Genomic DNA, 26,154 nt, shown 5'->3' on the forward strand with positions numbered 1-26,154 from the left:
ATTAACTTACCTAAGACTTAGTCCTAAGATGATACTGACTTACCTAAGCTTCTTATTACTTAGAATCAAGTTCCGGTGTTTTCTTGCCTCCATTAAACACACATTCCACATTGCATGGTTCTCGATTGCTGTTCTGAACTCTTGACAAAACCAGTCACCAGTACCAGTCAAATCCAAGAACACCGCAATGTAAACCCATAACTTATAGTCACTTTTTGCTAATATGTTCCTTCTACGGCGTTCTAATCTGTTAGGGTTTCGCAAAGTCTGTTTCAATGAGTGTCTTTATAGAACCCTTTCTTTCTTCGGTCATGTCTGAAAAAAGTGATTAATACGACATAGTCTGGCAAAAGCTTCCAAGATTGTCGCAGACAAATGGATCTGTGGCTTTAGCTATTTATCCATAGCTTAATAACCTTTCAGGTAGAGACTCCAGTTGCGATTATGCCCATTGTACTCGGTTCCAAAGCCGTCTGAAGGTACATCAAGGGCACGCAGATACCTGATCTGTCGACGACAAGCTCGCTGGAAATGATTGGTGGACCTCCCGCCGTTTCAGATAATGCCGATTATCCGAACACACAAGCCGCCTTGTCGTCCTCTCCTGTCAAACATTTTAGCGTGGTTCGTTAAGGTAAGTTGGCGAACCTGAAACTGCCCACGTAATGTTAGCGACGAAATGAGCTTTCCTGTCTCTGTAAGCGCTGATTGATTGAGATGAGGGGCGGGAAAATGGCAAGACATCTAAAGCGGCCTGGACAAAGAAAACATCCATCTTTACCCGGTCGCATACACAACATTAACACATATACATATTTATCTGAAGATTTTCATAGAAGAGATAGGCAGATGAAAGACGTTTCAGATTTCATGGTCTGCAATTAGCGTACCATCTTTCAAGGCGCCCCACCGTTCCTGTCGATTGCTGGCGTTCCTGCAAACCTCGCTCTGAAATGATACAACGTACATTCTTTTAACGAAGTCTGGGCTTTCAGGTCGGAGTAGACGGCAACGGCAGTCCTTTGCGACGCGTTGTTCTGAGCCCCTCGAATTTAACAAGAACCTCAAAACTGCCAACATGCGCTGTGTCTAGCTGTGCCGTCTTCCCGTCACCCCTGTTTGTTACTGGGATAATCAAGACTTGCTAGAGAGCTTGGGAGTATTACTCATACACTCGACGAGAGGGCTGATCGCTTTCGATGTTGAGAGCCTGGCTTTAAATCTATACTTTAATGGAGCTGAGCTGTTATACATCCAGCTGAAGCACTCCCTTACTCTTCGTTCATTCATTTTTCGCTCATTGTTGTTTCTTTTCTACATTCACTTCAACTTGCCTAGGAATATCTTAAATTCCTTTGCTAGGCAAAATTTACCTTTCATTTCAAAATCTATCATAAACTCATTACCGCGCAATATGCTCTTGTCACTTATTCTTTCTGTCCTTGCTGCTCATACCGGCCTGGCGCTCGGCGATACATCCGTTACTGTCAACATCAACAAGAGACTCCAGGTAATTGATGGCTTTGGTGTCTCTGAGGCCTACGGCCATGCTAAGCAGTTCCAAAATCTTGGCCCCGGACCACAGAAAGAGGGCCTGGACCTTCTCTTCAACACTACAACCGGCGCAGGCCTATCTATCATCCGGAACAAGATCGGTTGCGATGACTCCAACTCCATCACGAGCACCAACACCGACAACCCCGCGAAGCAGCCTGTTTTCCATTTTGACGGCGATGATGATGGCCAGGTATGGTTCAGTAAACAGGCCATGGCCTACGGTGTAGAGATTATCTACGCCAACGCCTGGTCTGCGCCTCTGTACATGAAGTCGGCCAAGAGTATGGGTCGTCTCTGCGGTACCCCTGGTGTGTCGTGCACATCTGGAGACTGGAGACATCGTTACGTTGAGATGATAGCCCAGTACCTCTCCTATTACAAAGAGGCTGGCATCCCTGTATCGCACGTTGGCTTCCTCAATGAGGGCGATGGCTCGGACTTTATGCTCTCATCTGCCGAGCAGGCTGCAGATGTCATTCCTCTTCTGCACAGTGCTTTGAATTCCAAGGGACTTGGCGATATCAAAATGACGTGCTGTGACAACATCGGTTGGAAGTCGCAGATGGAGTACACCGCGAAGCTGGCTGAGCTTGGGGTGGAGAGCTATTTATCTGTCATCACCTCGCACGAGTACTCCAGCAGCCCCGACCAGTCTATGAACACGACCTTGCCGACTTGGATGTCCGAGGGAGCTGCCAATGACCAGGCCTTTGCCACTGCGTGGTACGTCAACGGGGGTTCCAACGAAGGCTTCACGTGGGCGGTCAAGATCGCACAAGGCATCGTCAATGCTGATCTTTCGGCCTATATCTACTGGGAGGGCGTTGAAACCAACAACCGAGGGTCTCTTTCTCACGTCATCGACACGGACGGCACCAAGTTTACCATATCTTCGATTCTCTGGGCTATTGCTCACTGGTCGCGCCACATTCGCCCTGGCGCACACAGGCTTTCGACTTCAGGTGTTGTTCAAGATACTATCGTTGGTGCGTTTGAGAACGTGGATGGCAGTGTCGTCTTGGTGCTTACCAACACCGGCACTGCTGCCCAGACAGTCGACCTGGGCGTCACAGGAAGGACCTTCTCAACAGCTCAGGCTTTCACTTCGCATGCTGAGGCACAGATGGTAAATACAAAGGTGACTCTGTCCGACAATCGTGTCAAGGTTACGGTCCCGGTGCACGCTGTTGTCACAGTCAAGCTCACAACCGCGAGGAGCTCGAACGCGATTTCAGCTGCTATTTCTTCGCAATCTACTCCCACTCCCGCGAATGATGGGCACAGCCTGGTTCGCCAAAAGCCTTCTTCAACAACACTCTCAATCGTCAGGGCTCCAACCTCCGCTCAGACTACCTCTGTAGTTGAGTCGGCTAAGGCGGTAAAATACCCCGTGCCGGCTGTAACTCCCAAGAGTTCCAAGAAGAGCCCTGCGAAGAAGAATTCCCACCAATCGCACAGCGCACATGGTGCCGCTCACCATCGATGTGGCCATGGTAATCACCGTCGTGGTCGCTGCACCAAGTAGTCTTTCTAGCAGGAAATGCTGCTGTTCTTACTAGAGGCATAGCTAGCTTTCACTATTGTAAAAAATCCAGGCTATTGATTAAGCAGTAGTATTCTTTTCAACCCTTTCTTTCACTTGTATTGATAGTCTGCGCACGGGATGTGCTTGGAAATATGCGTCTTTTGCTGGCCGGCTCAAGACAAGTAGCTAGCTATTTACATCTGAATGTATAGCATGGCTTGATAACGCATACATTGATCACTAGTCTAATACAACGTGATTCATGATTGGAGCATTTGTTAGTGAAGTTACTTATAGATATCATGATTAACCTTATTATTTACTGTAAAGTCTTAGCTCTGTAGATATACCAGAGCCATCAACACCATGGCCACTATGAACACTTAGCTCCTTGGGGAGACCAGGAAGTCGATGATACATTGATCTGTGGCAATCATCTAGGATCCCTAATAAAAGCTGCCTTTGCTGTATGAAGAGCGACGTTGAAGGCGGCCCCAAAAGTGTTTAGACAGAAGTAAGGCCGAGGAGGTTGAGCAAAACTAGTATAGGGAAGGCGCTGGCTGGCTCTATGTATCACAGCGATTTATTGGCGCGGCTTTGTAACTGCGCAGAGTATTTTACGGAAGTCTTCAAGACTGGTGCGGATTCATGGATCATAGGATCTACATTCTCGTTTAACGAAACGGAAGACAGGCTATTTGCTCGGCTATGGCAAAGATCTCCTGGAACAAAAACAAATAGGTTAGTGCGGGGATGGGAAATCTGGGGTTGTGCAGATCAAGTTATCCGACCCAATCACTCGGCTTAAGCTTAGCGCTTAGCGTCCTTCTAAGCATAACGTGAGAACCTTATATTCTTATTCAGAAAGGATTTTCAACAGCGAGGTTATGGCGAAAGTGAGACCTTTCCCTCAGGTACAGCTATAAGAAGTCACATACATTGCACTCCAAATTCCAATTCCAGTCTATCAGAGCAACTTATCTTACCACCTCTTCTTTCACAATGTTATCTATACTTAATCCATCCATCATTGTCAGCGCTCTGGCGGTGTTGCCGATCCTCACCTCTGGGTCGCCTACCCTTGCCATACGAGCTGGGGCTGAAGCTGCCAAGAGGGAGATTAGTTGCAATTCCAATTATGAAGGCTACGCTTTTCTCTATTTCAGCAACCGTGATGAAAACATTTATCTGGCTGCTAGCAACGGAAACGACGCCTTGTCCTTCACCGAACTCAACAACGGGAAGCCCATCTTAAAATCCACCAAAGGCGATGGCGGAGTCCGTGATCCTTTTATCCTAAGGTCACATGAGGGAGACAAATTTTACATCCTGGCGACTGATCTTTGCATCGGCTGCGGCACGAGCTGGGGAGACGCGCAACGTTTTGGCAGCCGATATCTCGAGATCTGGGAGTCAAAAGATCTCATCACGTGGAGTGCCCAGCGTCATGTTGAGGTATCGCCAGATAATTACGGCAATACCTGGGCACCCGAGGCTTATTTTGATGATGATCTTAAGACCTATGTTGTCTACTGGGCGTCTGGAATTTATGACAATGAAGCAAACCCCGATCATGATCCTACTGCATACCAGCGGATGGTCTACGCTACCACGGATGACTTTATAACGTTCAGCGAGCCAAAGGTCTGGCAAGATGAACCACCCAAAGGCCGGATTGACTCTACCGTTATTAAGGAGGATGGAATCTATTATCGTTTCACAAAGGCTACTATCAATGGCTGTGCGGATATCGTGCAGGAAAGCAGTACGTCGTTGACTGCAGGTTTGGATGACTGGCACATGATAGCCAGTTGCATTGGAAAGAACGCTGGAACGCAAGAGGTGGAGGGCCCTTCGATCTTCAAGACCAACTGCAAGGATGTCAATGGTGCTAGATATATCCTCCTGGCTGATGAATTTGGCGGTAATGGTTATGTTCCACTCGAGTCGACTGATCTCGCTGGTGGGAAGTGGACACTGCGTACAGGTTATAAATACCCCGAGTCTCCTCGTCATGGTACCATTATCCCCCTGACTTTGGAGGAGTTGGAAGGTATTCAGAAGGCTTTTGCCAACATGGCGTGAGTTGCACAATGTACAATGGCTGGATACTTGGTTATTGCTTTTATGCATTATTTTATATCAGGGTTTGTGTCGAGGTTGGATTATGCAAAAAATGTGGACACTAAGCTTTGAGAGTTTTATGTATTAACGAGGTGACGTCGTGCTCGCCAACAACCTGGGGTAACACAGCGTTGTATTCTTGGTTCTGGGCGAATTTTTGGGCTGTCCAGATGTTTGCTAGAGGGATATAGCCTGGAGTGCCTTGCAATAAGATAATTAAATCTCTCTTTATCCACTGCGATTACCTTGTCACATTGCCCGTAGATTTCCGTTAATAATTTATTGTCTTACATCAACACTTTTTAGGTAGGAATCTGATCCTGGCGCAGATCACGTCCTCATGAGGTCTAGTACCCTGGAGTTCAAGACGCTTGACCAATGAACATTCCAGTCTGAAGTGCACTAAAGCTCACTCACTTACACCATTTTGCGAACATGACGAACAAAGCTTTGAGCCCTCTGTCAAAAGAGACATCTCGACATGTACCTCAGGAAAGCTGTAGAGAGAACCGCGTTTGCACTGTGTTACACTGCGTAATCGTAGTTGTATTCTCATTGGTCCCCGCTTTCACGCGTCTGACTTGTGAATCTGCCTCTGCCAAAATAAACAATTGCAACCAAGAGCTCAACCAACTTGTGCAGCATCACGAGCGATCAATCTCGAAACAATGAACCCATTCGCCCTGTACCGGGATGAGGAACCAGATCCTCCTCAATACAGCTCAACCGTTACGGCCGTCGAAAGGTCCGTCCGCCCACCGCCGTGCGAATGCGCCGACTGCCAGAATGGTTTCTACGCCGTCGAGGAGCAATACAGCCCTGAACACTCCTACCACCGCAGGCTTTCTGATGCCGAAGCAGAACGCAGTGCCCGCTCCGTCGTGGGAGATATCCATCGCCGGCGAACTCAGCTTAGCGAACAGATTGACGTCTTTGGTGATGTCTTGCTGAGTCGGTGGAAGAAGCAAAGCCAAGCGAAGCGAGCGGCATTACTGAAAGAAGCAGCACCGGACTTGGAGGAGCAACAATGGTTTCTTCCGCGATACACGTACATGCGCGAGAGATTTTACATACACGCCAGAAGTCCCACTCGGAGACGTCAACTCCTGCTACCCTGGCTCAACGCACAAGTCCTCAAGGCCAACTCTGCTGTACTTTTCGCTCTGCTTCACTATCGGACCGCCTACTCTCCCCAGTCCTGGGCGGCTTTTGACAGCAGGCAGCTCACTCTCGGCTGGGCAGCTGGGTTCTTTGACGTGGATTTCTCTGCCAAATGCGTCGTCATGTATGGAGATCGATATGGATTGCTGGTGGACTGGGAAGCAAAGGCTGCACACCGTGCTGATACTCTTGGGTATCCCAGAGCCATGTTGGTTCTCGAAGCGCAGGCCTACCTTCTCGAGGTCCTCTGCAATATCGTGGATAAGGTTCTTGAAGGAGTAGACCCTCAACAACCCCGACGGTCCGAGAAGTGGCACGACCTCGTCAGCCACGAAGCCTTTCGCGAGACAGGCGCAGTGGAGTTCTGGTCTCCTTACACCAACCAAGCTTTCTCACGTCCACCAATGTTCAACTGCGATTACCTACTCACACTCGCAAAGTCTCGCCTGGATGAGACGGGAGATCATCTATGGTACCTGCAGTGCGACGGCGCATACATGAGAAGACACGTCAAAATGATGTTTGCAACCGACATCTTCAAGAAGGCGTCAGAACACCAGAGAGCTATGATGCTTACCCAGCGCGTTATTCTCGAGATCGAGAGTTGCTGTTGGTGGCGATGGATTGAAATTGAGTGCAGGCATGTGGATGCGGTGCGCAAGAGATTCAGCGACAGTATTTATCCCGGCACGCCCTTGCCGCCCAGCTACGATAAAGCTCTGGGTGCTCTTGAGCTTCTCCTTGTCAACCAGGTCATATACAGGGCCAGTCTCCTGGAGGGGCTATTGCCGCACATTCCAGGCATGCAGAAACACTGGACAATCGATACTAGCCAACGTTCGTCCGACAGAATCGGCTTGTTGAAACGAACAACGCTTCCCAATACCCAGGAGTCACTTACAGACGACCCCCTCGACTGGTGTCTTGTTCAGCTACAGGGACAGCCCGACGACCAGAGGACTTTCGACCATGCCATGCTTTTCGCCATGATCCAGGATCATTTATCCAGCAATCCGTCCGAGGGGAAGAGGCTGGATGAAATAACCTACCAGATACTCTCTGACTTATCAACATGTCACGAAATGCTCATGGCTGTCCGTTCACACAGGCCCCAGAACGCAGCGCGAACATTGCACCAAGTCTATGCCACAGAACATCGGGAGTCTTGGAAGCTGCGCCGAATGATCAAACCAGACGCAGTCGCGTTTCAGCGCATAGGGGGGGCGTTCATCAGGGATTTCTACAACATAAAACAACCAACAGGTCTCAGAAATGATAATTGGCATTGGCAGTCTCGGGCTCTCCGCACAGCAGTAGAGAAATTCTGGGAATCGATTGGGGGATTCCTGAGAGAGGATCTTACACGCAGCGAGCCTGCTTTTACTGAAGAAGAGGTCGATAGCCTTCTTAGCGTTGTTTCAGCAAACCTGAGTGCAGAGTATATCCAGGATGAGCAACGAGCCGAGGCTGAGATTCTCGCCGCCATCCAGATGGCAGATAAGACTCAGCGAATCGTTGCTGGCACATTCAGCGTGGGTTCTGAGCCGCGACTCGTGTCGACGAAGATAGCGCAGGGTCGAGAAAAGGTCAAGACACGAGCAGAGCAGGGGTCCTCTGCCATTGATGTCACGGAACCACCAGCCGAAGCTGCAGGGGAGGTCACCAAAGACGCCGTCATCCCACTGACGAGGCCATCATTGGGGGTCATTTACCTTATGTTTCCCAGCAAAGACGACGTTGCCAAGGATGTGTTATGGGATCGATTCGTGCACGCCATGATTGAGGCGGGTTTCACAGCGAGGAATAACAGCGGCTCGGCGGTGGTATTCAAACAGGGGGACAAAGGCAGGATTGTCTTTCATAAGCCGCATCCTGTTGACAAGATTGATCCGGTTCTTTTACGGATCATGGGGAAGAGAATGGCAAAGTGGTTTGGTTGGAGGCGGGAGCTTTTTGCTCTGCGCGACGGAGCGACCTCAAGTGTACAGGGATAGTGTATATCATTAATCACAGAGCATAGTGTCACATACAAGATAGCGATGTATAATTTGTTAAAGTTTTGTATTTTTTGGTCTACGCCTTCTACCTCATGCCATGGAATTGAGATTGCTTTCTCGAATTGAGCCGCATCCACCTAAAGCCCCCGGGCTTTTTCCATTGCTATCAACAGACCCTATCCAGAGCCTACCGGATTTTTCAGCAAAACTCAAAACCGCGCAAATGTAATCTAACGTTGCAAACATGATAGAGCCTCATTAGAACAGCCTCTGAGCTACGTGGTATGCTCTCTATTCGCAATAGGTGCCGCAATGTCCGCAGTTGCGGCCAGGAATAACCCAAACATCATTCTCGGGCGTAGAACACTTCGGGCATCGAGTGCCGGGCATGGCGTTGTCAGTTGGAGGTCGAGAAGGCATTTTGAAGATACTTTGTCGGGTGATGGTAAGTTTGGAAGTGTGTGATGTAGTAGTGAAGGGTGTTTGGCGTATCTGAAAGGTGAGATGGAGATGGAGATGCTTGATGCGAGTTGAGCGAGGTTTATGTATTAGATCAGGTCCTTAGATTGACAATTGTTCACAATGAGTATGTCTGTGTCAGAGAGCAATGTTCGAGACAAATGTTCACTGCCTCGTTACTTATTCCCTTCTGAATCAGATATATTCAACGCTTGTTCAGTCATCAGTGCTTCAGAACATCACTATCAATGCAACTGCCGAGACAAACCTACCTGTGAATTAGCTGCACATGGCCTCAGTCGCCGGTTAATCATGAAGCATGAGCTCTTGATCAGCGTGTTAATGTTGTTGTGCATTCTGTGACAGAATGATTCAGCCACAGCCGCTACTGTCGCCGTTGATCAAGACCCGCTCTTCTTCATCACAATCACCATCACTACCATTGCGATGCTCTCAGGAATATCAGTATATCTTAGTCGAGGCCCATGATGATAGAGAGTAGATTGGAGTGATCGCACTGATTAATTTCTTGGATGTCCTGGTTGTTGGCGCGGCTGGACTAATCATGACGGAAGAGATGGAGGAACATAAGTACAAGCTCGGATAATGCGAAACCATTTGCGGCCCGAAAATAGACCAGCAATAAGACATCTCAATTATAGTAAGCCACACTCAAATTGCCACGTTAGATAGTTTGTTACTCATGATTCCAATCAGACTATCCAGATCCCAAACGAACAAAAAGACCACAACAGACACCTTCATTATGAAGGGGAGTTCGATCTTCACAGGATAGAAGAGGATGCTGTCTCTTTTGTATGTATCAAGTCTCTCATGACACTTACTAGTGAGTCGCTTAGAGACTACAAGGGCATGATGATCTAGCGTGATTTTCAGCCTCCTTCTGACATTGCAATGAATTCTGTGACTTGGACATACCAGCTTCTTGACTCGGTAGTTATGTCTTGCTCATTCAGAATATGAAAGTCTGGAGAGATAGTAAAATCTCAAACCGCAAGTGCTTGAGAGAGGGCTTGACGAGCAAGGGCAAACTATAGGCATACAAATGCCCGTGCGGTGTTGCATGTGGCGCTGTGTCTGTGCAAGCGATGATGACAGGACCTGGTTTGACGACCTGTGAGAAGTGGCCTATATGCCTACTTTGTTTGTCTCTCTAGTGTATAATATCTTTGTGCATCTGCTTTTGGAACTAAGAATGTCTTGGAACATTCGGCCAGGGTGTAGATCGCCAGGATGACATCGCAGATCTTCAACCCACTTGGAACCTCCGATGGATCGTAAGTGGGGCACATAGATGGGTTCATTCGCAAGGCAGCATGTAAAATCACCGATTCGTCTGTTTCAAAGCGAGTTGCTATATTCGGCAAGTTAAAAGAATCATGATGGGCCCAGCGTAATCGCTTGGTATAACTCCACAAAGAACAAGATGAATATAGCTCATTGTACATCTAACATAAATGTTCGCAGCCTCATCAGCCTTTGAATCTCATTGTAAGCGACACATGAGTCTATGAAGAACAAGCGGAACTCGGGGCAGGTTGCTTGAACGGAATCGTGATAACTTTCGTTAACAAAAGATCAGAGTAGGGTCAGGTTTGTAGTCTAGTCGAGTCATTGATAAATAATACGTAATGTAACGTAAAAAGAATCGAGTTACTTCCGTAGCAACAGTCACGGGATGTGCCCCTGGTGGATGATATATAAGCTCTATTATATAAACTCTATGATTTATCTATTTACCAAGTAAACTTCATCAAGTTGGGATTCAGAGCAATGGGAAGGAAAAAGTGACAGAAGATAACAGTTGCAAGGGGAAAGATAGCAACGAGCTCATTGATCCTCCATAAATAAGGGAAGGCATAGACGCCACAGATCATCAATGCTGTCACTGCCAGGCAAAAGATGAATACATACATGAAGCCCGCGATAATAATACTTATCTCTTGGAAGAAATTCGTGTCTTCCACCTCTTTAGACGTAGCGCCCCAGCCAATGTCAATAGACAGCATGTGACAGAGAATCGCCTTGCAGACATGCATCGATATGCCGCCCAGAAAAACAAACATGAGAGCTACCCATTTGAAGCATGTCCAGAGCTCCTTCAGCAGGCTAGCCTGCTGAGAGCGGTACCGGATCAGAGCGAGGGTGATGTTGCCGGCTATAGAGAAGACAACGACAAGAGCAACCCAGACACGCCAGCTGCTCATGTAGTAGTGATCAAGCTCTCCGTTGAGCCATCCAATGAGGAAGTAGTTTAGCAGCGAACCAAGCCATGAATAGCCGATGGCGTAATATGTGCCGATATAAGACATGATGGTGATTTTGGACCCCAGTGGCATATTAGACATGATGAAGCGCTTGAAAAGCGGTGTGAAGATACCATGTCTCCACCAGTCTTTTATGGGATAGAAGAGGAGCTCGCTACAGCCATACGCATACTTTTGCCACCGGGCCAACTCGTCGTAAACAGTAAGTGAGACACCCTCTTTGAAGCCGTCGCCGCAATAGGTCGCCAGGCGAATATGATACCCCAGAGTTTGCAGCCGCAGAGAAACATCAAAGTCCTCTGAGACGTGAGACTCAGACCAGAACTTTTCATACGGTGTTGTTGCATTTGGGTCCTTCTCGTTGCATATAATGTCATCGTCCTGAGAGCCGACCTCTTGCAGTGCAGACCAGCGAATGAACGCATTATGTCCGACGAACGGAGACACGTCGCCGTTGGCAACTGCGTAGGCGATGGCTGTGTAGATGAGGTTGGTGAAGAAGGTGATGCCGCTTTCGAAGTAACTTGTCGTGACGTTCATGACTCCAGATGTGAACTGTAGGATGGCTACTCTGGGTGAGGCTTCGAGCTCGCTGACGGCGTCGATTAGACAGTCTGTTGGGACGCGGGTGTCGGAGTCGACAAGGAGGAGATAGTCGCCGACTCTGATGTCACCACCTACCCAAGCTCGGCCTAGCTCTTCAGACAGGACTTCGTCCAGGCATCTCTGATACGCTGCACTCTCGTCGGCCTGTGTCCAGTGCTCGTCGCGGACGATTTGCACCAGCTTATCCTCTATCTTGAGACTAATCCCGAGTGCGTAATTCATATTCGATGCCTTCTTGAACTTTCCGCGGCGTATGAATCTACTTATCCCTTCGCCGTTGGCGTTATGCGCTGGCCGGGCAACCCAGCCAATATTGTTCTCTTTGTAAAACATGCGTCGTTCCTCGGCTTCTTCTGGGGACACCAGCTGCATCCCATCGTCGTTGATGAAGATACTAGCTGTGCCGCCGAAAGATTCATAATTCCGGATGGCAGCAGAGAGGGACTGTACCGTTGGCCTGATTACACCCTCGAGGCCTTCTTTGTACACTGGACATTGAATGGTGACATGGGGCAATAGTACTTTCGTTCCATCAAGGCGTCTCGTTCGCTTTGCGGAGTAAAACTTGGAATTCACTTTTAGTTGGGTGACGGGCCCAATCATCTGGAAGATGGTCACGACGATAGCCTGGCAGAAGAACTAGGATCAAGTCAGCATGGCGGCCTAGCATAATTGTGGGTGTTGTTCTTACCAAGCTCAAGATAACCTGGGGGACAGCGGTTACCAGAAGAAACAAACGAGTCCAGCCTCCCTCACTCGCAATCTCCATTGCCATTGTGCTACAGCCAAGCGCTATCAGACAGAGACATATGGCAACAGTCAACGCGACGATGACGGCGTTGAGCAGCGGTGTTGGCCGCGGCGCATCGGAAGCGAATTCCAGATCAGCATCTGCCACTACAGTCTCTTGTGACGTTGCGTAGACATCGGTTGGCTGTACTCTGTCTCTGTTGGCGGTGTGTATCGGTGCAACCGAATGCGATGGGGTGTTGAGTATTGTCGTCAGCAGGTCTATACTGCCCCAAAGCATGACGTTCACCCTGGTCTTGAGGTGGTCCCTTAGAGCTAAAGCTCCCACACGCCGCCTGCGCTTTAGAACCGCCCATTCTTTTTCTGAAAAGAATGAGTCCTCAATGGAAATCCGCGTCTCGAGGGTACAATCATAATTGCGCTCGTCACTTGAGAGACTTCTGGTGGCGAACCAGGGATGACCGAGATGGCGTTCCTTGTTACGCATAGCTCTCAGTACCTGGATTGATCAGTCTCCTGGATAACCATGTCTTTGAAGGGACGTGGGCTTACAAATCTTCTCTCTTCTGGGGGTACAAGATCGCACCTGGTTACGACTGCGACGGTTCGATTTCCTGTCACGTCAGCTGCTCGCGCAAGCCTCGGGCTCTCCTGACTGCTCATATCATTCGTTGCGTCAACCACAACTCTGAACTTTGTTAGTTTTACATTGGAGACAGTGAGATATGAGACTGACAGGATGATGGTGTTGGGCTGCTTGGCAAGATCTAAGATGAGAGCTCTTGTGAGTTCTTGTGCGTCATCAACCGTCGGGCCTGTAGACGTAAGCTTCCATCCTAACCAACAGGCACGGCAATGTCACTCACTAGACGAGAGCCCAGGGGTATCGACAATTTCCATGCTGAAAAAGTCTGGGCCTGAAATCTCAATGACAAGGACATTGTCGGATACTTGTTGCTCCTCTTGTTCCTTTTCGTCAGAGAACGCTGTTGCGACCTGCATGTGATTCGTTGCCTGTATTGTTGCCCGCCAGGATCAGCCAAATGTGTCAGGACAAGGGCGCAAAAGGCCGTACGAACCTGACGGACGACGTGAGGAAGATTAACAGCTGCAAGGTCTCCCTCATAATTCACTTCGAAACTCTGCAAGTGGTCTGAAAGGTCTTTCCCCTGCCCATCAACCTTTCCAGGTTTTATCCGTGCCTTCAATGTTGTCCCTTTCCGGCTTGTGTGCATGAAGTAGACATGGACGGGGAATTTTGTTGATGAGAGCCTAGAGCCATGTAGAGATAAGCCAGAAAGAGCCTCGAACAAAGATGTCTTCCCAGAGCCTTTGTCTCCAATGATGGCTACCTGAGCATCCAGCTGTTAGTATTCTTGCTTGGAGCACTAAAGTTCTGAGTGCTTACAACAGGGACAGGCGATGAGGTGTCCAGTGACAAGCCAGTGACATGGCCAAGTGACCCATTAACCGCGGCCCCTGACATGCTGGCTGATCTTCGACTTGTTCCAGAATCTATCATGTCTATCATTTCTTTTCTTGACGGTCCCTGAAGCGTCAAAAGGGTGCATCAGTCTTTGTTATGTAGCAGCAGCAACGGGAGATCGCCGGACACCGTGCTGCATGACAGATGTTTGGGTCCTGCAGTGATAACCATACCCCTTGTTGACCTTTTCGCCGACGACGGGAGAACCTTTGTCAGTTCTCACATGCCAAAAGAAGCAAGGCATCATGAGACTCGAAGGCTTGTGATTGGTCGAGTCGTAATACGCGAGCCGTGGACGCGGGCGTATTTGTGCCGTTGCTAATCAGCGCATTCCACGGCAGATACAAACAAACTGAAACCGGAAAGCGTACTGTGGATCACCTGAGACATCCTCTTGACGAACAATGGTTTGACATCATGATCTGGCGAAGCTAGCTGTAATAGTGTCCTTTGTAGTCGCAGCTTCAATTACATTCTTGCACACGGACCTAGAGCCCAGAGTGTGCAACAAAGATAATGAGTTAGTCATTGTGCAATATTATCTGAATTGTGCGCTAGACGTTTATTTACCGTTTCAGATCTGTGGCTGAGAGCTTAAAGTCACTACGCAAAATCTAGCAAAAGAAAAACTGTATCCAAAGTAGAAGAGGTGACAATTCAGAAGTTTTAATCTCTAATTCTACAAAGAAATATACAAAGCCAGAAGCAGGCAGAGTAGCCTGAGATAGGATATACAAGGCCGAATCATCAGACCCCGCGAGTCACTGTCCTCCGTGACCAGCGCTGGGACAACATACGTAGGGGTAGACGGCTTGGCAGCTGTTACATTCGGCTTGACAACATTGTCGCCCGGTGTAACGCCCGTCGCATCGCCCCCTAGATACCAGCTTCCTATATCAGTCAACCGCCCATGTGAATTAAGCATTGACACGTTATACCCAACATTAGATGTGAATGAGCGGAAAGAACCGAAGTACGAATAGTGAGTGACGTTTCTAAACAACCGCGTTAATCACTGTAACCAGAGAGGTTAAATGTGACTTACTTGTTTCCATCGAGATATTTCACTGACGTCTGGAAGTAATCCTGCGTCGCAGCCAAAGACGAGAAATCCAGAGCAAACTCTGTAACCCAGATCTTCTTATTCGGAAAAACATCCAACACACCAGCGATATGGCTTGCCATGCCGTCAAAGCTCCCGTACCAATGTATCGGAATAAAATCAAACGTGCAGTTGCCCTTACAAGCTTCCACGAACTCGGCAAGCCACGTAAACCCCGACGGAGCGCCCGTCACCGCAGGCGCACCAAGAAACACGCCCAGTTTTCTCAACGGCTCGAGCTGCTTAATCCAGTACCTTGCTGCGTCTGTTGGCTTCATGTCGCTGCCGCCGTTGGCCATTGAGTTGTCAGGCTCGTTGAAGCCCATGACGTACGTGATGTTTCGGCCCCCGAAGATTTGCGCCGTGACGTTTTCTAGAAAGGTGGTGTCGTCGAAGCCATCGGGGGCTCCCCAGAGCATGGGCACGAACTGGAGTGTGGTGTTGTTCTCGTAGACGGGGCTGGGGTGCATTTTGTAGTTGTAGTACCATGTTAGGTCGGAGTGCTTCTGCACCCAGACTTTGTCATCGTTGGGGAAGTCGGAGTTTGGGATGTAGATGAGGCCTCGTTTTGAGGAAGGGTAGAAGTTTTTTGATATGGCGATGCATGAGGTTGCGAAGAGGGCCGAGGCCACTAACGTGGATTGTACGAGCAACATCCTCGGATGAATAACAGCGAGGGACGAGGTTTGGGAAACGAATAGAGCGAGACCCTGTTAGCAGGATGTGCAGAGGGTAAGGAGAGACTGTTGCAGAAGGTTGCGTGACTTGGGTTGTCATGTTCCAACTGCCGCCAACTGTTTGTGGATGTACAGCATGATCCCACGTCTAAGTTCATTTTGTTGCTGCTTGCGGCACCTAGAAACGCGATGCTGACAGGGAAGAGCGTCTGTCTACTGACCATCATCCTCTCGCAAGGCTGACTCGCGTACTCAAAACAACTGCAAGCAAGGGCGAAAAGTCGGGCCGCTCAAATTCACCTGGGCGATAAGAAGGCGGGTCATCGTGTAATGTGATTGGTCGATGGCATGGTAGCGCGCTCTTTAGCTATTGCATTACTTGATATACATGCCATCTCGTACCTTGCATACTAGAAAATGAATTCGATACCGAGACTCAACACCGATCTTGGAAATGGGATGATTCCTCATCATGTGATGCTAGGTACTGGAATGTGATGTCACCCCTGCCAGGGAAGTGATTCGGCTCCGTCGGCCGAAAAGCCCCATTGTCCGTTCTGAGCTGTTCACTTGACTCTTGGCGACATACTGTCGGTCTGTAATTGAACTGTATTTCCTCTGTAAAGACGCACTGACTACGGGGATCCTGGTGCACACGTTGAATGGCCAATGGGCATCTTATGTTCATTGTTTTGACCTGGAGAGGCCCGTGAATCGTTTCTCAAGATCGTGCCTTATCCTTCTTATGAGCCGATTGACTATATTCTCATAATTTAGTCAAGTTCCAAGCTTTCTCCGTTGTAACCTCTGTGGAATTTTAACCCTACTAATGTGCATGTTATGTCGGCTGCAACCATGAGTCAGACAGTAGGGGCACTCCCGCGGGTACCGGCGACGTAGGTACGGAAGAGGCGTTATCAGGAACAAGTTGCCGTTGTGGATACCGCCAAGACATAAGCGAGAAGCAGGGTTTTTAATTGGCGTTTTCCCTCTTTAGGGCAAGCGTTTACCAAGCCAAGTTTTCGACATATGCATACCCCATAAACCGTGTTTCAATACCACGTCGCTTAGCAGAGCCAAAGTGTCGTGACCAGATAATCAGGGGAGACCCGCAGACTAGCATATTAATGTCATTTACTGATGCTCGCACTCATGGACTTTTGTACAGAAGCTAATTATGGGGGTTTGTTGGTTTGGTATTTGCAAAAGTACCTTTCGGTCTATCCACGGCGACTGAAGTCGTTTGACGATGAAGGAATGTCGGAAGTTTCACGGAGGGGAATTTACTTCGGTTTTTATCCAGACGCGGTTCATTCTGGCGTGTGAGTCTTGGATGTTTTGAATTGCGATGCTATAGTATAGAAGTTTGCTAATTTTGATGGGTTCTCCCAGTGAAAGCTACATGTCCTTGATTCTTATATTCTTGGCGATAACCACACTCTCCATAATGCCAAGCACATCTTGTACATCTAGTGCACTATTTTGCTACTTCCATCTCGGGTATTACACCGGATAGTACCAGTCTCTACTACAATGTCGCTTGGTTGTAACAGTACTCCAATTAGATCCTCTGGATCTTATCTCGCCTCTACAAGCCATGCAACCTCCACGGAAGACTTGGTCAGACCGAGCCTTGCAGCTCAAAGTTCAACTCAGTCTTCACTCAAGAAGAGATTCCCTCAGCGTCCCTACTTCCATTCACGCCGAGTCAAAAAGGGCACCGTCGAGAGACCATACCTTGCGGTAAAGGACCCTCGAGGCATATGGATTACGGTCATACCCGCACTGGGCATCCTTGTCGGACTGGCTGCCATAGCGCTTCTATCCTGGTCCGGCTATAGATCAGTCGATAAACATGAATACTGCAAGGTCTTCACGGATGACTTTTCCAATGGCTTCAACTCCACGATATGGAACAAACAGGTAGAGGTCGGAGGATACGGGTATGTTGAAACTCCGCCTCGCATTGGTGATGAGTGTTAAAGAATGGCCAATTCTAGAAACGGCGAGTTTGCGCTGACCACAGACACGGATGAAAACGTATTCGTCCGCGATGGTCAGCTAATCATCAAACCCACGTTGCAAACAGATAAATTCCTCTCCGAAACAACCCAGATAAACCTAACTGCTCACGGAACATGCTCCTCTACAACAACCCAAGACTGCGTTCAAGTCGCAAACCTCACCGCGGGAGAGATTGTCGCGCCCGTCAAGTCCGGCCGGATCACCACCAAGAACTTTGGTGTTATTCGATACGGTCGAGTCGAGATCGTCGCTAAGCTCGCTGCAGGAGATTGGCTGCTCTCGCAGCTCATGATGTTCCCAGCCAAGGAATACTATGGCGCATGGCCTGCTTCTGGTGAGATTGATATCGGGATGGTTCGGGGGAATAATTACACATATGACAATGGACGGGGGAACCAGCAGGTGTCGACTCAGCTACACTGGGGTCTTGATACCAGCACTGATCGATGGCAGAGCACTTCAGGGGCGAGAAATGCTCTACTCACAACATTCAATCGAGACTTTCATACCTTTGGACTAGAGTGGTCAGACAAGTATCTCTTCACGTGGCTCGACCACCGCATCGCACAGGTCACGTACGTCAAGTTCAATCACCCATTCTACCAGCACGGAGGCTTCCACCAAGCCCTTGCCAACGGGTCCCAGATCTCAGATCCTTGGTCTGGGCCGGGCACCAGCAATGCAACCCCCTTCGACCGGCCGTTCTACTTGATAATCGCGCTGGCTGTCGGGGGCACCTCGGGCTGGTTCCCGGACGATGTGCATGGTAAGCCCTGGGTGAACGATGCGATCTCCCCAAGGAGAGATTTCTGGAATGCGAAGGATAGGTGGTATCCGACGTGGGAGGAGAATGATGGGGGCGAGATGGTGATTAAAAAGGTTTCTATGTGGCAGCAGTGTGACCGCGCTGCTACCGATTTATCGCGTTTCTCAACAAGTTAGACATTAGGGCATTTAATAAGATGATTTTTGTAAGCACGGTAACTGCTGCTTGATCTATCACAATGTGTGTAAAAAGGATGGCTGATCCCTTTGAAGTTATAGTTACATTATACTTGTTTTCCCGCAATGGCGCATTCTCCCGCAAGGTGTTGCAGTTCAAGGGCAGGTGGACGGGCTCTGGGTAATCTGAACCGAGGCCCATTTCATAGGCGGATCGTTTCCGATGGGCTACAAAAGAATCATGCGACTGCCGGGTTATCGATTCTCCGACGTCTATTCAAAAGAAAGAATCTTTAATACAGGGTAGCCTAGGAAAATCCAGGACCAACTTGGTCAGTAAGCCATTTTCATGCTTATACGCAATTGTCATTGCTTTATTTCAGATCGCTCATCGACGGCTTCGTTGGCCTTGGCAGTCGGTTTTGTTTAGCTCCTTGGCGTTTCTTAAACCTGTGTGTGAACAAGGCATTACTATAGAACTCAAAATTTGTACTGCAAATTGAGGTCGGCATCTTATTGTCCTCTATTAGCGTACCGGATTATCGTCCTGCGCATATCTGCTCTGTATCATTTGGGCGAACCTTGACCATCCCGAGTAAGCTGAGACTGGAATTCAGATAATGGAAGGCCTTAGACCGAGTTGACGACCAACAAGAAGGCAGCGGGCTAGAACTTTCCCGCTGGTGACAGACACTCGTGTGAGCGCGAGGGGGGCCGCTACCAATTGTTTGCATCAAGACAGCTCTGTCTAGCTACAACAAGGTATGTAGAGTTTGAGACAGTCCTGCAATTATACATAGCTTGACGACTCTCCTCGACGGCGTTAAATGCACTGATATCGCTGGAGATATGGAATAAAGGCGAGGTATCCCGATGTAGAGCGGTATCTCGATGTAGAATAGGCGAAACCGTTAGACAGTGAGAGAGCATGGTCTCAATTTGCTGTGCTGTATTCTGCGTCGCTATCCGGAGGACTAATTGTCTACTAGAACAGTGCCCACCAACAATTCAAGTTTTTTATTAATTCGATTGTATGCAAATTGTCATTTCTGACACCTGTTACAATGTCCAACAGATACCAGGTAGACACCATCTTATTCCAGCCTTGTACTCTCAGTCTTGGATATTCTTCTAGCAATGTAATCTCAGCTACAGATTCAACGTCGCAAGTCTGCTCATCTTGATGCCGATAAGATAAGCTTGAACAGAGGCCAATCGAGACTCTATTGTGGCTGGCTGACATTCCAACTACCATATCGATAGTTGTCTTTGGCGGATGCAAGGGCGAGGCTCGCTAGCGTAAACCAGCTAATCAGATGGCGATATTCGCGTCCGCTCTCAGCTACTCCAATACTCGCCACTGCGATAAGCAAAAAAGGGAATCTATCACCATTTGCTATACCCAAATTGGTGAAAGCGCGGGGCTTGGCGCTGTTATCCCGTCGTTCCGTGCCGAGTTGAAGATCATTATGGAATTGGTTGGCACCGATAGCTCCTTTTGGGGTTTTCTTCAGCAGCCAACCAGTCGATGCGAATGCAAACAGACATCTTCCCGTTGGTCAGATGAACCGAGTGGCTTGGGTCGCTTCCACTACTCAATTCCACGAGGCAAGCGTGGTTGAGTTGCTTCAGCCAGTATTAAAATATGACGAGCCTTGGCTGCTCCATCCAACGCTCCCTTGATCAATTGCTCTCGGCTTCTTCGAGGTGCCATACTCAAGTCTCCCCCAAAAATGAGGTCGCCATACCTCCTTGCAGGCATTTTCGCTGCGGTTTCCCAAGCAGCACCTACTGTCGACGAGAAATACTCGTACAATGGACCCAAAGTTCCCATTGGCGATTGGGTCGACCATACGATTAGTGGCAACGGCGAAGGATTCCTTCGTCTAGTCGAGCCCCCGGCCGTGCAACCTGCCTCAGAGCATCCTACCAACAACGTCAATGTCATTTCACTGTCATATATACCTGCTCAGCCTGGAAGGGACACTGTTGGTATCAATATTCACTACCAAACGCCATTTGGCCTTGGTCGCGCACCCTCTGTTCACTGGGGAACTAGTCATTCTGCTTTGAACAATGCCGCTACCGGCTTGACCGTAACATACGACCGCACTCCTCCCTGTTCTCACGTTGCCATTACGCAATGCAGTCAATTCTTTCACAACGTTCAGATAGAACAACTTCAACCCGGTACAACCTACTTCTACCAAATCCCTGCTGCGAATGGTACAACCCCGTCTGCTGTTTTAAGCTTCACAACAGCCCAAGCTACAGGCAACCCGTCTCGATTCAGTATCGCTATCAATAATGATATGGGGTATACGAATGCTAATGGAACTTACAAGTACATGAATCAAACCATGTATGAAGAGGAAGGCCTGGCTTTTGTTTGGCACGGTGGGGATCTCAGCTACGCGGATGATTGGTACTCTGGTATCATACAGTGCAATGCATCAGTTTGGCCTGTCTGCTACAACGGCAGCTTCAGTTCCCTTCCCAATAACGATACCAATCCCGATTATTTCAAGACGCCTCTCCCAGAAAATGAGATTCCAAATCAAGGCAGCCCTCGCGGTGGTGATGTGGGTGTCCTCTACGAATCCAACTGGGACCTTTGGCAGCAGTGGATGAACACCATCACTATGAAGATCCCCTACATTGTTCTCCCGGGCAATCATGAGGCCACGTGTGCCGACCACGATAACACTCCATATGTCCTTTCATCATATCTCAACGAGAACAAAACAAACACCACCATGTCAGCCGATAATCCCAACGCCACCCTCACATATTATTCATGTCCGCCCTCACAGCGCAATTTCACAGCTTTCCAGAACCGCTTCTTCATGGCAGGCGACAAGTCCGGAGGCGTCGGGAATTTCTGGCATTCATTCGACTACGGCCTCGTTCATTTCGTATCTATCGATACGGAAACGGATTACCCTCACAGCCCGGACAAGACATTCCGGGAAGATATCAAGAAGGCGAAGGAGGAGGAAGATTGCAAAGGAAAGGATAAGGATTCGCCCAAGTGCAAGCCCGAGGAGGAAGATGGGGATACATATAAGTGCATTCCGCTCAAGCCAGGTGATGACTTTGAGACAGATGCTTTGGAGGAAGAGGCATATCTTCTGTCAGGGAAAGCTCATCCTTTGCGCAACGAGACGCACATCACTGATGCTGGTCCTTTTGGATACATTGATGGTTCCATCCAGGAAAAGAAGGCTTATCAGCAATATCACTGGTTGAAAGAGGATCTGAGAAATGTTGATCGGTGTAAAACACCCTGGGTTATTGTCATGGGCCACCGTCCTATGTACAGCTCCCACGGCGGTAACTATCATCTGCACCTTCGCGAGGCGTTCGAGATGTTGTTCCTGAAGCACAAGGTTGATCTCTACATTGCTGGGTAAGTTGTAACCTCTAACTTATCAAGCATGCCAGCTAACTGCTCATAGACACGTTCATTGGTATGAGCGTCTCAAGCCCATACGAAATTGCACCGTCGACACTCCCTCGGTTATAAACGAGAATACCTACGAGGTAAACCCTGGATATTCGATGGTTCATCTCATCAACGGCGCTGCTGGCAACATCGAAAGCCACTCTACCATTAACATGTCCCTGCCTTTACCCGACATAACAGCTCACCGTAACTTGACCAGTTTCGGCTTTTCCAAGTTGACCGTTTATAACGCAACAACTCTTTCTTGGAAGTTCATTCAAGGCCACGATGGACTGGTCGGTGATGAAGTCACTGTGCTGAAGGATCCGTCTTTGACTTGCGAGGGCTACAGTTCTCACAGTTCATCTGGCTCCTCAGGCTCGTCCTGCTCCTCTGAATGCTCTGGATCTGGCTTGTTGGCCTGGCTCTACTGCAATCTCTATTGTTCCAGCTTCTGGGAACCACTCAAGCCTTAAACTTGGTACTTGTAGCTACACATAGTCACCAATTCATACATGAGGCTCATAGTTGCAAAGGTATTAACCTCGTAAAGATACCTTCCAAGTCTGATTTTGTTTCATGGTTGAGTGCAGTGAATGAATGAATACCTTATCTAATTGGTTTGTGATAGTCCAACTGGGCTAGTGGAAATGAATACTGGGTATTGTGGCTTACACTTCTCCAAGGACAGCCTTAGTGTCCGAAACTATTGACCTTAGCGCCACGATATCTGTGCTATTGAACCATAAACCCCTTTTCTGTTACCTGAAATATGGGTTTCATTTGCAAGAGGCAGACTTCTATTGCCGAAACTTGCCGTTGGACACGCTGTGAATATGAATAAATTCCCACCCAATCCCAATAATATTCTTGGCGCTCTGTGCCATTCCCTCCTTTGACCCCAGGCCCAATTGTCAGTTCTCACTCAGTCACTCATTATCGTTCCTTTTTGAACTTGTACACCACGAACCCAGTGAAGAAAGATGATGATCAACTGCAAGTCTCTGCTGGTGGTTTTGGCCGTCGCCTCGGCTGTTGTCGCCAGTCCTTGCAAGCCCAGCACGACCACCCTGGCCCTCAGTACAGCCACGACCGCAATCGAAGAGACTTCCAGCATCGAAACCTCCACCGTCAGCGACGCCACTGTCATTGATACTACCGCCACCGCCACCGCCACCGCCACCACGACAGAGGCTGGTACCACTACAACTGCTGCCCCAACCACTGTGACTACAGAGACAGAGGCTGGTTTTACTACAACCACAGTCGCAGAGACAACGAGTACCGCCCCCTCCGCCGCGGGTCCAACAGCCTGCGGTATCTATGGTTACTTCGTCGACGGCAACACCTTGCAGTACCTCAACAGCCCGGGAACAAAGGATACTGCCAAGGATTGTCTGCAGGCTTGCGCTGATTACCCGGACTGCGAGGTTGTCGACTTTTATAACGAAGCCACCATTGGATATGAAAAGGGCACTTGCGAGTTCTGGGAGGGCACAGTCAAGACTAATGGCGCGCAGTCTCCGTACCAGTGGTACCAGGTTGGCTGCCTGGCCAGTATGTAATAGAGTATTCTGTTTCTCTTTGTCCGGATGCAATGAGGAGGTTACGCCGGGTTGAATATATGGAAGATAGATCTACGATACTGCTCTTGTGCCTCTAGAGGCCGAATAGAGTTAGATTAATCTTGGTGGTAATTACTTTGCAATACATATAGGCTGCATGTTGTCGTACATGCCGACGGTGATTTTGGGAGACAAGTCGGAAGTCTAATGACTGAATTTATGTGACTTGCATTCTCTTGTCGGAATGGCCTATGTTCGCCGGCGGCACTCAGCGACGTAGTCTGCAAAGTCGTTCAAGGTACGGATGAGCGTTCCAAGAATTCAATGGTCGTCTGGTGAATCAACGATAACACCTCAGACCAATCAGCAGTGATCGTTTTGCTTGGGCCCTTGCTGTTGACCGCGCTTGACGACGACGCCTATTGGCCGGTGAAACGTGGGGCAATACATGTTCTGACAATCTGATATGCTTTCTGTAAATGTCACTAAATGGGAAAAGACAATGAAACAGCGTCCTTTTGTTTTTTACAGTGAGGGTTATACATTCTTGAGATCAAACTACCTGCCCATTAATATAATAGTCTTAAAAAATGCCAGAGCTTATCGAGCCAAATTACCAGATAAAATACACAGCAATCCCAACTATGTCTTGCGATTTACAGCTTACTCTTCAGCCCTGCACTAGCAGCAAGCAGAGCTCTCTGCTTCTCGCCTCCATGCTCAACCTTGACAGGAGCATCAAAAACTGTAGCATCAGGCTTTTCCTTTCGGTCCTTGGTATCGACATACTCCCTCTCCCCCTCCCCAACATAAAGCTGTCTCGGCCTCCAGATCTTGACACCAGACTTGTTCAGCATCATCTGTCTCCAGTGCGCCAACCATCCTACACATCGTGGAACAGCAAACAAAACAGGGTAGAAATCAAGCGGGAATCCCATGGCCTGGTAGATCAGTCCAGAGTAAAAGTCCACGTTGGGGTACAAGTTCCTGCTGCGCATGAACTCACTCTTGCGGGCGTAGTCGGCGAGCGTCAGGGCTGTGTCGAGGAGCTTGTTTCTGCCGGTGACTTCGAAGACTTCTTCGGCGAGCTTGCGGATGGCTGTTGAGCGGGGATCAACGTTTTTGTAGACGCGATGGCCGAAGCCTACGAGGACTCGCTCCCTTCTCTCAACCGCTTGCATGAATGCAGGGACGTTCTCGGGGGACCCAATCTCAATAAGCATTCTGATCGCTGACTCAGATGCTCCTCCGTGAGATGGACCGTAGAGTGCCGCGCATCCAGCAGCAACAACGCTGTAAGGATCGACCAGAGAACTTCCAACTTGCAAGACTGTGGCCGTAGAGCAGTTGACTTCGTGGTCGGCGTGGAGAATGAAGAGCTTGTCCAAGGCCTTCGCAAGAACAGGATGAGGTTGGTATTCTGGCTCAGATAGGTTATCCAACAGATACAGGAAGTTTCCAGTGTACGACAAGCCTTGTGCAGGGCGGTTGAAGGGTCGGCCCTGTCGCATTCGGTACGACGCAGCCGCCAAAGTAGGTGCCTTTCCGAGAATTCGAAGAATCTGCTTGTCTAGCATCTTGAGGGAATCCATGTTGCCAGAAGCAGCGTTGGTATAGAGCTTCTGCCCTGCAAGCGAGGGATTAGCTTCCGGAGCAAACGCTCCCAGTGTAGCGAACGCCGCGCTCAACATAGACATCGGATGAGAGTCGTAGCGGAACGACTTGAACATATTCTCGATATCACTGTGGATATACGTGTGATGCATCACCTCTCCCTGCCATTCATCATACTGCGCCTGTGTTGGAAGGTCTCCGTAGATGAGAAGATACGCCGACTCGAGAAAATTGCTCTTCTCAACCAACTGCTCAATTGGATATCCGCGGTATCGAAGGACGCCGTCCAGGCCGTTGATGTATGTGATTTTGCTCTGCACGACAGCAGTGTTCATGTACGCGGGATCATAGACCCTAAGGCCCTGCGTGGTCTCATCCTCTGGACGATCATTGCCAGGCTCGGCTTTGATCTTCTTGAATTCAGTCGCTGGGATGGAATTGTGAGTGATGGGGATCTCGTAGGTCTGGTTTGTTCTGTTATCCACGACCGTGAGCGTCTCGCGACGACCTTTATTCTGTGCCGAAACCATGATTTAAATAATACAAGATGAGGGAAAAGAGACGGAGTGATTATGTCAAGTTGATGGAGATAAGCAATGAGCCTCGATGATTTAAAATGGTTTTCAGAAGCAAACGCGTCGATGACACGTCACGTGGATACCAACCTCGGCACGATAAGATAAGTGGAACTTGTAAAGACCTCGGCCTTCTGAGGTTTGGCGGCATTTAAAGCGGGAGGTGGGACGACATCAGCGCTAACACTAACAGTAGCGTTTTGTGACATTTCATGATACCAGCCAAGTCCCTCCCTGTGCTCTGCGCCCGGGGATT

At 48.9% G+C, this 26,154-nt stretch overlaps 10 protein-coding genes across 10 annotated transcripts; 6 read left to right on the forward strand and 4 right to left on the reverse strand.

Moving 5' to 3' along the window:
• Positions 1-1,414: 1,414 nt before the first annotated feature.
• On the forward strand, positions 1,415-3,082 carry FOIG_09615 (uncharacterized protein; the record flags this gene model as incomplete). Its single annotated transcript, XM_031209895.1, has 1 exon — positions 1,415-3,082. The coding sequence occupies one exon, from the start codon at positions 1,415-1,417 to the stop codon at positions 3,080-3,082; it is 1,668 nt and encodes a 555-aa protein (XP_031060146.1).
• A 1,002-nt stretch (positions 3,083-4,084) lies between these two features.
• FOIG_09616 (uncharacterized protein) lies at positions 4,085-5,167 on the forward strand (the record flags this gene model as incomplete). The annotated part of the gene is made up of 1 exon (XM_031209896.1): positions 4,085-5,167. One exon carries the CDS (start codon positions 4,085-4,087, stop codon positions 5,165-5,167), a length of 1,083 nt encoding a protein of 360 aa, XP_031060147.1.
• Positions 5,168-5,814: 647 nt separating this feature from the next.
• Positions 5,815-8,451, forward strand: FOIG_09617 (uncharacterized protein). The gene has a single exon (XM_031209897.1). The coding sequence runs from the start codon at positions 5,875-5,877 to the stop codon at positions 8,359-8,361; it is 2,487 nt and encodes an 828-aa protein (XP_031060148.1). The 5' UTR covers positions 5,815-5,874; the 3' UTR covers positions 8,362-8,451.
• Positions 8,452-8,655: 204 nt separating this feature from the next.
• FOIG_09618 (uncharacterized protein) lies at positions 8,656-8,784 on the reverse strand (the record flags this gene model as incomplete). Its single annotated transcript, XM_031209898.1, has 1 exon — positions 8,656-8,784. One exon carries the CDS (start codon positions 8,782-8,784, stop codon positions 8,656-8,658), a length of 129 nt encoding a protein of 42 aa, XP_031060149.1.
• Positions 8,785-10,534: 1,750 nt separating this feature from the next.
• Positions 10,535-13,953, reverse strand: FOIG_09619 (uncharacterized protein; the record flags this gene model as incomplete). The annotated part of the gene is made up of 7 exons (XM_031209899.1): positions 10,535-12,356; positions 12,409-12,966; positions 13,020-13,155; positions 13,204-13,282; positions 13,334-13,481; positions 13,547-13,831; positions 13,876-13,953. 7 exons carry the CDS (start codon positions 13,951-13,953, stop codon positions 10,581-10,583), a joined length of 3,060 nt encoding a protein of 1,019 aa, XP_031060150.1. The 3' UTR covers positions 10,535-10,580.
• A 679-nt stretch (positions 13,954-14,632) lies between these two features.
• On the reverse strand, positions 14,633-15,711 carry FOIG_09620 (uncharacterized protein; the record flags this gene model as incomplete). Its single annotated transcript, XM_031209900.1, has 2 exons — positions 14,633-14,948; positions 14,999-15,711. 2 exons carry the CDS (start codon positions 15,709-15,711, stop codon positions 14,633-14,635), a joined length of 1,029 nt encoding a protein of 342 aa, XP_031060151.1.
• Positions 15,712-17,060: 1,349 nt separating this feature from the next.
• Positions 17,061-18,781, forward strand: FOIG_09621 (uncharacterized protein). Its single transcript, XM_031209901.1, has 2 exons — positions 17,061-17,675; positions 17,733-18,781. The coding sequence occupies exons 1-2, from the start codon at positions 17,266-17,268 to the stop codon at positions 18,697-18,699; spliced, it is 1,377 nt and encodes a 458-aa protein (XP_031060152.1). The 5' UTR covers positions 17,061-17,265; the 3' UTR covers positions 18,700-18,781.
• A 1,651-nt stretch (positions 18,782-20,432) lies between these two features.
• On the forward strand, positions 20,433-22,620 carry FOIG_09622 (acid phosphatase; the record flags this gene model as incomplete). The annotated part of the gene is made up of 2 exons (XM_031209902.1): positions 20,433-22,108; positions 22,158-22,620. 2 exons carry the CDS (start codon positions 20,433-20,435, stop codon positions 22,618-22,620), a joined length of 2,139 nt encoding a protein of 712 aa, XP_031060153.1.
• A 507-nt stretch (positions 22,621-23,127) lies between these two features.
• On the forward strand, positions 23,128-23,709 carry FOIG_09623 (uncharacterized protein; the record flags this gene model as incomplete). The annotated part of the gene is made up of 1 exon (XM_031209903.1): positions 23,128-23,709. One exon carries the CDS (start codon positions 23,128-23,130, stop codon positions 23,707-23,709), a length of 582 nt encoding a protein of 193 aa, XP_031060154.1.
• A 493-nt stretch (positions 23,710-24,202) lies between these two features.
• On the reverse strand, positions 24,203-25,930 carry FOIG_09624 (citrate synthase). Its single transcript, XM_031209904.1, has one exon. The coding sequence runs from the start codon at positions 25,851-25,853 to the stop codon at positions 24,366-24,368; it is 1,488 nt and encodes a 495-aa protein (XP_031060155.1). The 5' UTR covers positions 25,854-25,930; the 3' UTR covers positions 24,203-24,365.
• Between the last annotated feature and the right edge of the window lie 224 nt (positions 25,931-26,154).

The sequence above is a fragment of the Fusarium odoratissimum genome (genome assembly GCF_000260195.1).
Source record: "Fusarium odoratissimum NRRL 54006 unplaced genomic scaffold supercont1.16, whole genome shotgun sequence".
Classification (NCBI taxonomy): domain Eukaryota; kingdom Fungi; phylum Ascomycota; class Sordariomycetes; order Hypocreales; family Nectriaceae; genus Fusarium; species Fusarium odoratissimum.

What these genes read in the sequence shown, in the direction of transcription:
- FOIG_09617 (XM_031209897.1), top strand. Translation starts at nt 5,875, where the DNA reads ATGAACCCATTCGCCCTGTACCGGGATGAGGAACCAGATCCTCCTCAA.
- FOIG_09624 (XM_031209904.1), bottom strand. Translation starts at nt 25,853, where the DNA reads ATGGTTTCGGCACAGAATAAAGGTCGTCGCGAGACGCTCACGGTCGTG.
- FOIG_09621 (XM_031209901.1), top strand. Translation starts at nt 17,266, where the DNA reads ATGTCGCTTGGTTGTAACAGTACTCCAATTAGATCCTCTGGATCTTAT. An exon ending in GTAGAGGTCGGAGGATACGG is followed by an intron (nt 17,676 to 17,732) that starts GTATGTTGAAAC and finishes GGCCAATTCTAG; the next exon opens with AAACGGCGAGTTTGCGCTGA.